Source organism: Scleropages formosus, chromosome 14 (assembly GCF_900964775.1).
Source record: "Scleropages formosus chromosome 14, fSclFor1.1, whole genome shotgun sequence".
Classification (NCBI taxonomy): domain Eukaryota; kingdom Metazoa; phylum Chordata; class Actinopteri; order Osteoglossiformes; family Osteoglossidae; genus Scleropages; species Scleropages formosus.
In genome coordinates, this window is record NC_041819.1 from 15677955 (window position 1) to 15691691 (window position 13737).

The window sequence follows — 13737 nt, forward strand, 5'->3', positions numbered from 1 at the left end:
GTTTCTCTGTTCAACATAATGACAATTCAACACAGTTTTTGTGATGTTACTCCTGTAGGGCTTATTCTCTCTCCAGGTTTACCTTGTGCAAGGAATTTTTAAGAATATCCCACTAAATCAAAGGGCAAAAACATCCTGTATTGTGTGTTATCTGAGGAACGTACGATGCGTGACACAACACTTGTCCCATTCTTTTAGTATTATCGCTGCTTTTAAGGGCAAAATAGCTACGCTCTATACATTTTAAAGTCAAAAATGCTGCCTCATGAAGTTTAATGCATGCACCTCTATAGCTCTTCTTTGAAGGGCCTACCTGCGTTTGAACGTGTGTTTAATGTCAAATATGAAAATTCTAACTAGGAAAGAATGTAATTAATTGGATGTAGGTTATTTTAACTTAAGGATCGACAAGAGCGCGGTCCCAATATATTTCACGAAATGTGCTGTTCCACAGGGCACCGTGTGTCCCTTATGAAGTGTTAAATGTAATACTGTGCATTTGTATTTTCCACTCAATTAATATGCAGTCACACCTCTTACAGCGATACTGTCGCTGTCAGTGCGATGCAGATGTCAATTTTTTTGAAGTATTAAAGATGTGTTGCAGTGATGGTTCTTTCAAGAAGGGTAATGGTTACACTTGGGTGTTGGGTTAGGGGTACCATTAGGTTTAAGAGTAGGAGTAGGGTTAGGGTTAGGCATACAGTTAGGGTTAGGGTTAGGAGTGGGAGTAGGGTTAGGGTTAGTGGTACCATTAGGGTTAGGTGTAGCAGCATGGTTAGGGTTAGGGTTAGGGGTTAGGGGTACAGTTAGGGTTAAGAGTAGGAGTAGGGTTAGGGTTAGGGGTTAGGAGTAGGAGTAGGGTTACGGTTAGTGGTACCATTAGGGTTAGGGTTAGGAGTACCATTAGGGTTAGAGTTTGGGTAGATGTGCTTAATCCATCCATCTCAGGTTATGTACATTTTACGTGAACTCAAACCAGCATTCTGGTCTTTCTGCTTTTACTTCACTGGGTTGGTCCTTTGTCATATTTACTGGAATGCAGAGAAATGTCCAGCGTCAGTGTGACGCTTCTGCCAAATTTAATCACTGCTCATTGGCCAAGGATTATTGCAGCAGTCCTTCAGACAAATTTGAGAGAAGTATTTTAAGAGCGATCATTTCTGTTCTGTTTCTTCTTTCTCGGTTCTTCATTGCCAAGAGGCCGCTCTTACACCGCTGTAGAAATCCAGCTTGGCGGGGAGAGGCCTGTGCCTCGCGCTTTGGCGAAGATGACAAGGAGTGTGTGAGAGCAGTGCTACTTTTCACCCAGTCTGGTAGAAGTCAACACAAAATCCGCTTATTACTGTCTGACTGCGGACCGGGATCAGTCATTTCAGAAGTCAGTGTTTAAACGAAAATGTCCTGTTCTGATGAAGAGCATACACTCCTGCTGTCTGCCACCCTCTGCTGAGAGGTAAAACTTCCACTGGACTGTGACAAATGATGCATTTAATTAGTAAGAACAGGCTAACAGAAGCAGCCCCTGCCTGCCATGGGAAAGTGGCCTGTGCCCTTAGGTACCCCTGTGTACCTGTCCTTGACACAGCACACACACGCAGTCTGAAACCAGTTGTCTCGAGCGGGGTTGCGGCGAACCGGAGCCTAACCCGGCAACACAGGGCGTAAGGCTGGAGGGGAGGGGACACATCCAGGACAGGATGCCAGTGCATCACAAGACACCCCAAGCAGGACTCGAACCCCAGACCCACCAGAGAGCAGGACCTAGCCAAGCCTGCCGCACCACCCAAGCTTGACGCAGTAGTTTGCTTTAAAAAAATAAAATACAAAAAAAATAGTGTGAGCACAAAATATGGTCGATCGAAGCATAATTTCGCACGACTCCTTTCCTCCAGTCTTGTTATGCAGAGGAACAAGCTTATGCAATATTGGCAGCGTTTGCACACAGTAATAGCCTCCCACCAACTGCAGCACAGAGCCGCTGAGAAATTATGCTCTAATAGCCATGTTTATGAAACACATCGCGTTCTTTTGGTATTCATTTTCTCTGTCTCTTAATAATACCAGGTAACATTATTGATCTTCATGTTATGAAAAATACAGTACAGTACAGTGAATGACCATCAATCTTTTTCAGTACATTTTGGTAGGTTAACAAAGTTAAAATTAGATTATGAGAATATGGAAGTGTCCACTTCCTGTTTAGACTGTACTGTCTTTAGTCACATGTATGAGAACTATTACATGTATGTTTGCTGGGCCAGATGGGACTTGACTGACTTCCCATAAGTATCTTTGTCTGTCTGACTTTGAGCCATGGGGTCTTGTGCTTGTTAATGAGAAACTGTGCAGAAAAGAAGCCTCAGCTGCTTCTAAGGTTCAAGAGCGACAACACGCGTCTTACCGGAGTTGCTCTGGGAGCCGTAGCAACGTTGCCTGCAAATCAGCATGTAGTTTGATGGTTGCTGGTTCGAGTCCCCCCCAGTAGACTATGCCTTAGTGTCTGACAAAGATAGTGAATCAGAAGTGCTCCGGGGAAGTGTCGCTGTTTGTTCACTAAGCTGCTTACAAATATTAGCCTATTTACCCTACATGTACAGCTGGGTAAGTTTCAGTGCAGTAATTCAGGTGAAGTACCTTGCTAAGCAGTATTGCAGCAGGAGCTGTGATTTGAAGCTTAGTTCTTTGATAACAAGGCAACCGCTCGAACCACTGAGCCACCTGCTGCTCCTCAACCAGCAACCATAATACTAGTATTAATAACAGCATAACTTGCCTTCCAAGGACATATTTTACTTGGGGGGATATGGCAGCTGGGATCAAGCAAATGTTTCTAGTGAAAACAATTAGCTCTGACCATTTCCTAGGAATACATATTTTATGAGTGTATTGGTGACGGGTGAGGAGTGCTTGTAGCTACTAGTAATCTATTAACTGCTAGGTGTATTCAAAGCTCAAACAAACTGAGAAATCCAGTCTTCGGATGTGTAGGTGGTTTCTGCTATAGTGGTCTGATGTCTCCTACCGGGAAAGGTAACCAAACCGAACGGTTGATTTGTGCTCAGCAACAGGTCAAGTGATGTGTGGAGACTGAGGCTCTGTAGGGTTCTAAAGAGCTGTGCTTATAGCCAGCTTCTGGTTAAAATGTAAAGATGTGGTCAACAACCAGCGTTGAGTATGAGTCTGCAGAAAGAAGGTATTTTCAGGCACCTTTAATTAGTTGTATTTTTATTGCAGCTAGTAGAAAAAAATGTTAAATTGAAAAGTCTTACCATTTATTTTCTTTGTTACAGCCACATAAAAGTTTTTTTTTACAGAAGCGAATCCACAAATAACTCTAAGGATGTCCGTACAGCTCGTCCTCGATTTACGATGGAACGTCATCATGGCGACCTTGTCGTAAGTCAGCTTCGTCGTAAGTTTCAAACGTGCTTATTCTGTACTACATAAACCATAACGATATATGAATAGTTAACATTCATAAATGCTACCTTGTATAGTAGGGCATTGTTATTTTTTTTCCGCTAACTTCATGTATTGTCCATGTTAAAATAATATTAATATAGAGTACTAAATATAAATATATATAATACAAATATAAGTAGAAATACAGTACAGTGTTATATTTTTGTGCTACAGTATTATTTTCGTTTTCATTGCTAAATCTGTTTTCTTTAATTTTTGCTTATTTCTACCACCGGAATATTCACAGTTTCATTAGTAAGCTGCGTAGTAACTAAGTAACTTACTGTAAATATAATCACAAAGGAAAGGTTTTGTAAATAAAACAAAGTTTGTGTAAACAAAATGCAGCTGTTGTTAGACATCCGAGCACCGACTGAAATCCAAGGTATCGGGAATATGGGAGCTTTACGGTATTGCAGCCAGCCGATATTATCGTACAGCAGATGGAGCGGTCGTTGCCAGACATTATGACCAAACATGGGCACTTGAAATTGATATAGTCTGGTTGATGGGACAGCCATTCTATGTACAGGCCGTTGGAAGTCATGTGTGTTGTAAGTCAAGGATTACCTGCATCATCAAGCATTTCCTGATTGTATAAATAAAGAAATATGAAAGTGACCAGAAGCTGACAAACACTGGATGTGCTTATGTGATAAAACAGTCAGCAGTTGGGACTGAATAGGAAATTCATTTGGGGTTTTGGAAATTCTATATTTTTTAATTCTATTGTTAAATGAGTTTGAATTTTTAATTTAGTTTAAAATTAATAGAGAAAATAATAATCTAAAATAATTATACTGTGATTCAGTGGTGTGCCTTTCAGCGTTTACCTCATGTTTTTACCTCATGCCCCATGCTTCCAGGATTGGCTCAGAACCACTGCAGCCTTGAACTGGAAAAGCTGTTATTGAGAATGGATTGATGGATGGATAGATGGAAGTGTTCCAGAATCATTTTATTTATTATAGCTTTACCTGGCATCTTTACAGAACCTACATGGATAATAAGCGGTGCGATGCCTCTGTTATGTAGCTTTTATTCACTATGATTTAGTGGCAAAAGTTACCTGGTAGTTACAGACAAATCGAGTTATGAACAGACTCAGTTTTGTTTGTAAGTTGAGGAGCTAGTATAAATTGAGAAAAAAAAAATATTCATAGGACATAGAAATTGTTTATTTTGGGAAAGATGCCTCAACTGTGGGGGGTGCGGTGGCGCAATGGGTATGGCCTCCGCCTGCTGTCTGGGGTTCGAGCCCCGCTTGGGGTGCCTTGTGACGGACTGGCGTCCTGTCCTGGGTGTGTCCCCTCCCCCTCCAGCCTTAAGCCTTGTGTTGCCGGGTTAGGCTCCGGCTCCCCATGACCCTGAATGGGACGAGTGGTTCAGACAATGTGTGCGTGCCTCAGCTGTGCCCCAAAAACTACAGTGAATGATATAAAGTACTTTATTTTGCTTTTATTTTATATTCTGTTATTAAAAATGCAAAGTTTATAATAACAACTATTATACAGTATTCTGAACAAAATGCTTATTTATCTGTTGTAATTATAGGCTGCACTTTTAAATTTTCAGTTAGGTCTGATATGCCCATATTCCCAGTTTTTAATTTTTCTGAAATAGATTTTTTAACAGCATGGTCTGTCTATGTATAGCATATTATCCCTTTATGTCCGACATTCCGAGTACCGCTGGCTGTGTGATGCATGCTGCTTCTAGTTCTATGTTTTCAGCTTAGTTCAACACATGAAATTCTGATTACCATGTGTTGTTCTTTTGTTTTTTAAAATCTTCCCCATTCTGCTGGCTTGGCTTTGCGTTGGTGCTGAAAACAAGAGGCTCGGGCCTCAGGAAGGCGGCGAGTGGCCGGATAGGAGCAGGGAGGGCTTAAGTGGCAGATGGTCCACAAACGTCCTTCCGCAGCGCTGCTCGGCCACAGCTCGGCCACACGCTTCTCACGGTGTTTGTAAAACATCCTGGTCATGTGCTCAACGTCCAGGCATACCGTGTTTCGCTGAGTGGGAGGGAACAGCTCTTCTCTCTCTCTCTCTCTCTCTCTCTCTCTCTCTCTCTCTCTCTCTCCCTCTCCCTCCCTCTCTCTCCCTCGCTCGCTCTCTGTCCTGTCAGTGTGATCAATGCCTGACTTCCTCCTTTGGCAGGGCTCCGCGCTAGAACACCGAAACTGACGGGCGCTACTCAGTTCACAGCAGCAGCAGTGGAAGCGGGTGCGCGCGCACGCATACATACACACACTCTCACCCAGACATACACACTTTCACCCTGGATCCTCTGGGTTCCGGCACTCAGCTGGCGAGATGAGCGCGGGGGATGTGGTCTGCACCGGCTGGCTCATCAAATCTCCCCCGGAGAAGAAGCTCAAGAGATACGTGAGTAGCGCGGCTGAGGGCTGTCATGAGAAAATGCGCTCGGCGGGAGTGTTTTCTGCGCCAAGTGCCTGCATGCTTCCTTCTTATCCATCAGCATGACAACGATGTGCCGATACGCGACAGAACAGGTTTCGCTTTAAAAACAGCCAGCAGGAGCCATGCTCAAGGAAAACAAACACACCAAAAACATGGCTTTCTCTTGTGGTCATTTATATTCTGGGAAAACAGTGGTGTGTGTGTGTGTGTGTGTGTGTTATCCTGTGGGGAGTAGTGGCTAATGGGAGGATGTTTATTGCTGGGAATATTGTTGGGAATACAGTGCCCCTGTTACATATGAGGGGGGTTTTGATCCTTCACGCCGAGATCCTTCAGGCTTCGGGGATCACTAGTTTCAGACGCCTGCTCTTCTCCAAGTGTCCGAGACGGTTTGTGGCCTGATCGAAAAGCTTTTCGTTTTAACCGAGGCGGGGGGGGGGGGGAGAGCGGGGCGTGTGGAGTTCCTTTTTAAAAACTGTCTACCTGTCATACGTGAAGAACATCGTGTAATTTGTGTAATTGTTCTAATTACGTGACGGTGCGCGTGGAGTGCGGCTTGAGGGGAATCCCTCTTCTCATGGAGGCGTATGTGTTTTTGAAGAAGGTGAGTGGCCCCTCATGCCTGTGTGGTGTGTGTGTGTGTGTGTGTGTGTGTGTGTGTGTGTGTGTGTGTCCTAACCGTCAGCCTGTTGTTCTCTGAAATTGGGGTGTGTATTGCAAAACATAGGAAGCTGTGTCAGAGCGCAGTGGTTGAAACCAATCAACAGGCAGACAGGAGCCGACGCGCCGATAAGTGCTGCTTGGCATTCCCTTCACAGAGAGTCGCGCTGGAGGGAAGGCCGCGCTGCAAGGGCTCGGGGAAGTGGGCAGCCGCCGTTTACTTCGGCAACGCCGCCTTTTCCGTATTTTCGGCACAACGCCGCGATGAAATAGTTTGATTATCGCCGGGGGTGATAAAGCGTTATGGACGATGACTCCAAACAATGTCCTTCTCCTGCCAAAGTGAAGATGAACCGAAAGACACCGATGAGTGAGCAGGTCCTCTGATCCTTCAAATCTGAGCGGTCGCGGCAAATCGGCATGTATTTATTTAGCTGACGCTTCTCTCTACGGTGACGTACAACGTTACGCTGCTTATTACTCGCATATTTACACAGTTGGGTCATTTTTCCGTATTCATTACGGCTGAGTACCTTTCCTAAGGGTTCCGCGGCAGGAGGGGCCTAAAGCCTAGCCTTTCGAGTTCAGGTTAGTGGCTCTAACCACCGCACCGCCTGCTGCCTACAGGGGCAGTCGTTCCAGACACGGAAACCAGTCCAACAAGATAACATACTGTAAAATGTAACCTATGACGCTCCTTTTAACTTTCAAATTTAGTGGAACGTGGTTTCCTGAATATCAAAGGTCAGAGTGATTCAATTCAAGTAGAAAACCTTGGGAAATATGTTAAAATGTGTTTTTTCTAGATTTTATTCTGCCTGATGGAAGCTTGGTATGAACTTCTTGTATAGTAGCTAAGTATCTCAATTAAATTTGATCTGGAAATTTGCATATTCTCTGTTATACATACTAATCTTATATAATACATATTTGTACTGTTCAGTTCAGTATAGAATTCATCTAAGAGAATCCAGGTTAAGCACTGTATTATACGTGTAATCATCCAGTTTCAATAATGCTTGTCCTCAGCAGGGTCCCAGTGAATGGGAGCCTATCCCAGAAGCATTAGGTGCAGGGCACCCCAAACAGGATGCTAGTTCATCACAGGGCAGTCATGCACACACAGTCACGATCCCATTTACACGCTACGGGCAGTTTATAGTCACCAGTACACCTGAAGTACATGTCTTTGGACTTTGGGAGGAAACCAGAGCACTCAAAGGAAACGTATGCAGACACGGTGAGAACATGCAGACTCCACACAGACTAAGTGGAGATCAAACCCATGTTCTCTGGTATCACCCAGGAATGCTACTCCCTGCACCACCATGCCACCCTATATATACATACATTTTATATTTTCATTTATATACACTATGTAAAAACTCCATACACTGTATATATATAAAGCATATATGGAGTGTTAACATTTTACTGTAAGTAGCAGGTTTCTATGCCAGAACTAGACTGCAGTAATTTGTCTATTTATTCTACCACTAAAGATTCTGTTACTCACCCATGTCTCCCCTGACACTCTAGTGGTTCAGAACCTGTGTTTCTACGTACAGATTTGTCCTTCATGTGACATAATCTGACCCTTTGACCTCAAAATAAGTACAAGTGTAGTGAAAATACTCGAGAACATTCGAAAAGCTGTTCATGCCTCGTAAAGCGAAAAAAAAGGAAAACTTTTGCGCGTCTTTGCCTCGTGTTTAGGTTGGTTCGTTTGAAATGGCCTTTCCAAGTATTTTATCTCTGTAGGCTTTTAGGGTTTTGTTTGCCACCGGACATCTGACTTGTTGTTTTGCGGTCTTACGCTGAAACGTATTATCTGATGATGGCTCGTGAAGGCGCGTGTGAGCTGACGAAAGGGCGTGGAAAATTAGGATCCTTGGCTGCCGTTCAGAGCGTGCTGCGAGCGTGATGCCATCGCCCGCCGGTGAGTCACCGCGTGAGTGAGCGGGCTTGTGAGAGGTGAGGAGTCCCAGATGTATGGGTCACGGGGCTCCGGGGAGCGAAATGCCACCGGTCGCATTGCTTGCTGTGGGCTGCGAAGGCCACCCGTCCCAGTTCCGCTGGGGGCAGAACCACAGTAGCTACAGAAACAATGACTCAAGGGGATGAGAGGCTGCCAAACCGCATGCAAATGTTTCTCAGAACTAGCAGTGACATTAGTGCTCGGTGTTCGACAACTCCAGTGGTGGTGATCTCTGATGTTCGTCTGGGTAAAACTCCTAACAGATTCAGTTCGGTTCAGCAGTATCGTATTCCTCTCGGTGAAATTTCTTTCTGAGCAGTGCCCTTTAAAAATGTTTGCCTCGGTCGCGTAACGCGTGATGGTGCAATAATACGGAATGACGTGCAGCAAGTATCATTCGTAATAACAAAGGCGCACAGTTAAAAATAAGTGTGGGAAAGGTCTTGGGAGGGAGAGGGTAACCGAGTTGAGCAATCTGTTCGGCGGTTCTTTTTTAGCAGGGTGAGGGAAATTGTGATGTCTGTTTCAGCTGTAGGCAGGGTCTCGGGTTATGTCCCTGTTCTGCGCACACCAACTACCAGTGTCAAAAAATAGATGGAAACGCCGTAACAGAATCAACCGAAGTCCTTGAGTCAAACCCGGGACAAGGCACAGTATTCTGTTTTTACTGGGCCGACAGCTTTGTTCAAGCAGGTTTACGTAGTTGGGGTTCGAGTCTAAGCTGCTTACTATAATTTATCGGTGTGTAAAAAAGCTTATTCCAACTGTAACAACTCGCGGTATGTACCTCAAGCAAGGGTACTACACTTAAAGCTGCGATCCAAAGCGGGGACCTTCACAATGAAAGGTGACGACCCTTACCGCAGTGTTACCCGCTGCTCCAGTCCCCAGGGTTCAGCAGGGCAGAATATACAGCATGTTGCGCGGTTAATCTCAGTCAGAGATATTTAATTATTTACACTTTTCACTGAAGTTACGTACGTACATTCTTCGGTATTCATCAGTTTCTGTCGTTTAATTATTTATCAGAAATAATTGGTGTACCTTGGTGTTTTGCTGGGAATAGCTCTGTTTCCATTGTAGGAATTGTCATAGGTCACATTGTCACCCCGCTTTGGCAGTGCTTTACCACTTTATTTTGTTATGCTCCATAAACTGCTCTTGGTTAGGACAGAAGCCATTAAGAAATTATCACTCGCAGCATGTGGTTTGTTTTCAGAGTCACAGTTGGGTTCCGGAAGGGAATGTAGCCCAACTCAGTACTTCCTGTCTTTTGTGCAATGAACACTGAAGTACAGAATTATGCATTTTAAGAGTTTTAAGGTGTAACTGATATGTGGCTTGTGCTTTATACATACTGTTTCTTTCATCATTAGTAATTGTTCTTTGTTAAGTATTGTACAGGTGAGAAGCCTGAGTCCGCTTGCTGGAAATTAGTTTGAAAATAAACTAATAGGTGTGGTCAATAAGTTTGACGTTGCTATAAATGGGAAATCGTTATTGCTTTTTTTTTTTCTTTTTAAATAATGGGAGCATTAGTATCTAGTATCTAATATTGGCGACTAAGGTATTCCCTCCAGGCTTTGTCTGTTGTTCTGCACTCTTCTCTGTACAACAATTTAGAATGCTATACCTGCTAAATGTAAAGCCTGACTCTTCTGTCCATTTCCTACCCTACAATTGTTTCCCGGCTGTACTCAAACTTCTGACTGGTAGCGTCGGTCTCTGCAGTAGCTTGTTTCTGTGGCTATAGCTTTGCTTTGTTTGGTTCCCTTTTAAACACTATCGGTCATTGTTGTAGTTGACGTAAACAACGAGGATCATCATCTGCAGAAACCTTAAATGAGCTCCACGATGAGCAACAGTTATAATGCGTTGTGTTTGGTAAAAATAACATTTAAATTTTTAATGTGTACGGCACCTGCACAAGATATTCTCTCCTCTGTCGGACATATTTGTGATTATTTCAAAACTGGTCTGCGGAAAAGTGTTTTCTCTTTGAGTTTTTTTCTGCCTCTCAGTGTCCAAAAAACATAATTAAATTAATTGCTGTCAAACATTAATACATGAAAATTTTGGGGGGTGGCAGTGTGAGCAATTTCCATAGGTAGTGTAAATTCCCACGTTTATCACAATTGCACTGTGGTATTCTTGGCTACTTCATACATTTCAGTCAGGTTTATAGAAAATAAATACAAGTGAAGATACTATAGACATGTATTACACAGTTTAAGGCTACAAACCTTCTCTAAAAGTGACTTTTTAACCATCAAATCAGGAGTGCATTCAGTAAGACTGATTTGATTTGTACCATCAGAATACAAATAAATAAATTTTACTGGAGCTTTCTGAGCAGAATAATATATGATCAAGATGGAAACTGCAGCATTTGTGAATATTTACGTTAAGAGGTGTTGCCAAAATATTTTTGTTAACTGGAATATCCTTTTGATTGGTTGGAAATCAGGTTTCATTTTCATCTGAGCAATAACTGAAAATAATGAGAAAATGAAGGCTAAAAGCAGACTTTTTACAGGAAATTTGACATCTCTGAGTCAAGGACATCGAAACAAAGCCCACACAGCTTAATTTGCAAATTATCCTGCTTTGTGAACATTTGGTCTTGTCAAAAATTACTATAAATGTGAAATTACTATAAATGTTTACACAAATATTTGGGTTGTCTTATAAATACAATATTATTGTTTTTACATGGGCATCTGTGGATCTACTGGAAACCACTAGGCATATTTTTTATGGTATTATGTTTGTCTTGTACAGTGAATTAACTATGACATTACAATTATTTTATGATACCTTTTGTAAAAGAACCAACTAGAATAGACTGCTTGAAAATTTCCAAACATAACAGATTTTTTGATTGTATTCAGAAACCAGTTTTGGGGCTTCTGGATCTCCTTTTCCTGAAAGACTTTTTTTCTTTTTTTTTTCTTTTTTTTTTTTTTAAATTGGTTTTGTTTTTTTCCCTCTCAAATAAACCATGAAGGTTAACTTTTGCATCAGAATCATGCATTTTGTACACATATTTACGACCTTGTTGGCATTGCTTCCAACAATATCATTCAGTAGCATCATTAGCATTGGAATCTTAACGGTTAGTCAATCACCGTGGATAAAGATTTATACCTAAAATGATTTGTCCAGAAAGCATAATTATTATTATATACAGAGGTCTTGTCTGTGACCTGTTCTGTAGAATAACAGTAACAATTGTATTGATAACCCTGATGGTCAAACTGCTTACGCCTCTATTGCAAAAGCTCACTAAGTAGCAAGCAAACAAAAGCAAATACAACACAGCTAACATCTGTTTTTATTAATAGTGTCCATGTTTAAAACTGACCCAACTATGAGTCAGTAACCAAATATTAATTAGAGGATAGTCAAACCTGAAGTAAACACACTTCTGTCTCACTTTCTGAAGAAAAATAAGCCACCAATCTTTGTCAAACAATCATGAGCAAATTGATGCATCAGATATAATAAATCAGATTTTCACATGAGACTACTAACTTAGTAACTTGGTTCACTGTCAGTATATGGTAGCTTCACTAGACTTTCAACTGACAAAAGGTGACTGCGCCACAATGTATTTTGTTGGTTCTTGTCTTTTTTTTTCTATATTCCATCAGTACATTAAATACAAAAATGAATTTTGTTTATTTGATTCTCTAGCTAGCTAGCAAACTTTTCAGCTCGCATCACAGCAGCATAATAAGTCCAGGGTTGGGGTTTTCTGTTTGTAGGTTTATATTTTATCTTTGAGAGAGTAAATCTTACTGTGCAAATGTGACATAATATGTTGAGGTTTCAATCACTGTGTTTGTCAATATGAAGACTTCATATGTTCTCATAAAACTTTTTCAAGTATGTGTAATTCAAGTATGTGTAGCCAAAATAAAATACGTAAAGGAGTGTAATTCATTTGAGGAAAGTCGGTGATGTAAAATTTATTTCTGTAAGAAACAGACTTTGCACAGAATATTATAGAGCTATATTTAATCACAGATAATATGAGAAGTAAAGGTGATTGAAGATCCAAATCTATTTATAGGACATGTGGCTGTTCTGAGAACAATATATATAGACCTGTTTGATAACTGTAAACACAAAAAAGATAAGGATTTCTGTGAAAAGCATTAAAAATTTCTCTTTCTCTTTAAAAGCATTAAACACATCTTTTTTTCCCTGTTCTTTCCTAAAAAAGGTTTATCTCACACATGGCTTTCCATGCCGACTTTGTGCAGGCCCTTGAAGTATGGGTTGAAGATCTAGCCCAGGCAACAAGGGATTCTAAACAAACATGTCAAAACAATGTTGTGGTTTACCAATTAAAGAACGAAAGAGAAACCTCCCACATAACCACTTCAGTAAAAGGGTTTCAACTCTTCCTTTATGTGGTGCTTGAAAATCATACAAAAATCATACAAGAAATAAAATGAATAGCAAATACACACACACACACATTGTCTGAAACCACCTGTCTCCAGCAGGGTCACGGCGATACAGAGCCTAACCCGGCAACACAGGGTGCAAGGCTGGAGGGGAGAGGGGACACACCCAGGACAGGATGCCAGTCTGTTGCAAGGCACCCCAAGCGTGGCTCGAAGCCCAGACCCACCGGAGAGCAGGACCTGGTCAAACACACCGCACCACCACACCCCCCGAATAGCAAATAGCTCTTATTAATTAAATATTTCTGTTGCAACTAATACACACACATTGTCTGAACCACCTGTCCCATTCGGGGTTGTGGGGAACCAGAGCCTAACTGGGTAACACGGGGCATAAGGCTGGAGAGGCCACACCCAGGACAGGACGCCAGTCCGCCGCAAGGCATCTCAAGCAGGACTTGAACCCCAGACCCACCGGAGAGCAGGGACAGACCAACCCACTGCGCCACCATGCCCTCCTGCGACTAATAATAAACTAATATTAAATATTAGTTAATATATTAATATTAAACTAAAGAATCATAGATAATGAAAACTCAGTCAAGGAAATTAAATCCAAGCACAGCTGACATCATGGAGACTGACTGGCAGTAAAACAGAATATATAGAATATATATAATATTCTGTCTGATCACTGTATATATTTATGTTTACTTTTGCTGTATATGTGCTACTTATGTAATATTAATGAAAACATTTTTCTTTACTTAGTTTTTCACAAATCCATTATGCCTGA

The 13737-nt window shown here is 41.8% G+C and overlaps 1 protein-coding gene across 2 annotated transcripts in view; it reads left to right on the forward strand.

Annotated features, from left to right (window-relative positions):
• gab3 (GRB2 associated binding protein 3) overlaps positions 1 to 13737 on the forward strand; it is a 41877-nt gene that overhangs the window by 5583 nt on the left and 22557 nt on the right. The window contains exon 1 of one of the 2 annotated variants that reach the window (XM_029257784.1): positions 5571 to 5852. The exons of the other annotated variant lie outside the window; for it this stretch is intronic. Within the exon in view, the coding sequence (XP_029113617.1) occupies positions 5781 to 5852 (72 nt within the window). The 5' untranslated portion in view covers positions 5571 to 5780. Of the gene's footprint in view, positions 1 to 5570; positions 5853 to 13737 lie in introns of those variants that run through there. 2 annotated transcript variants of the gene reach the window in all.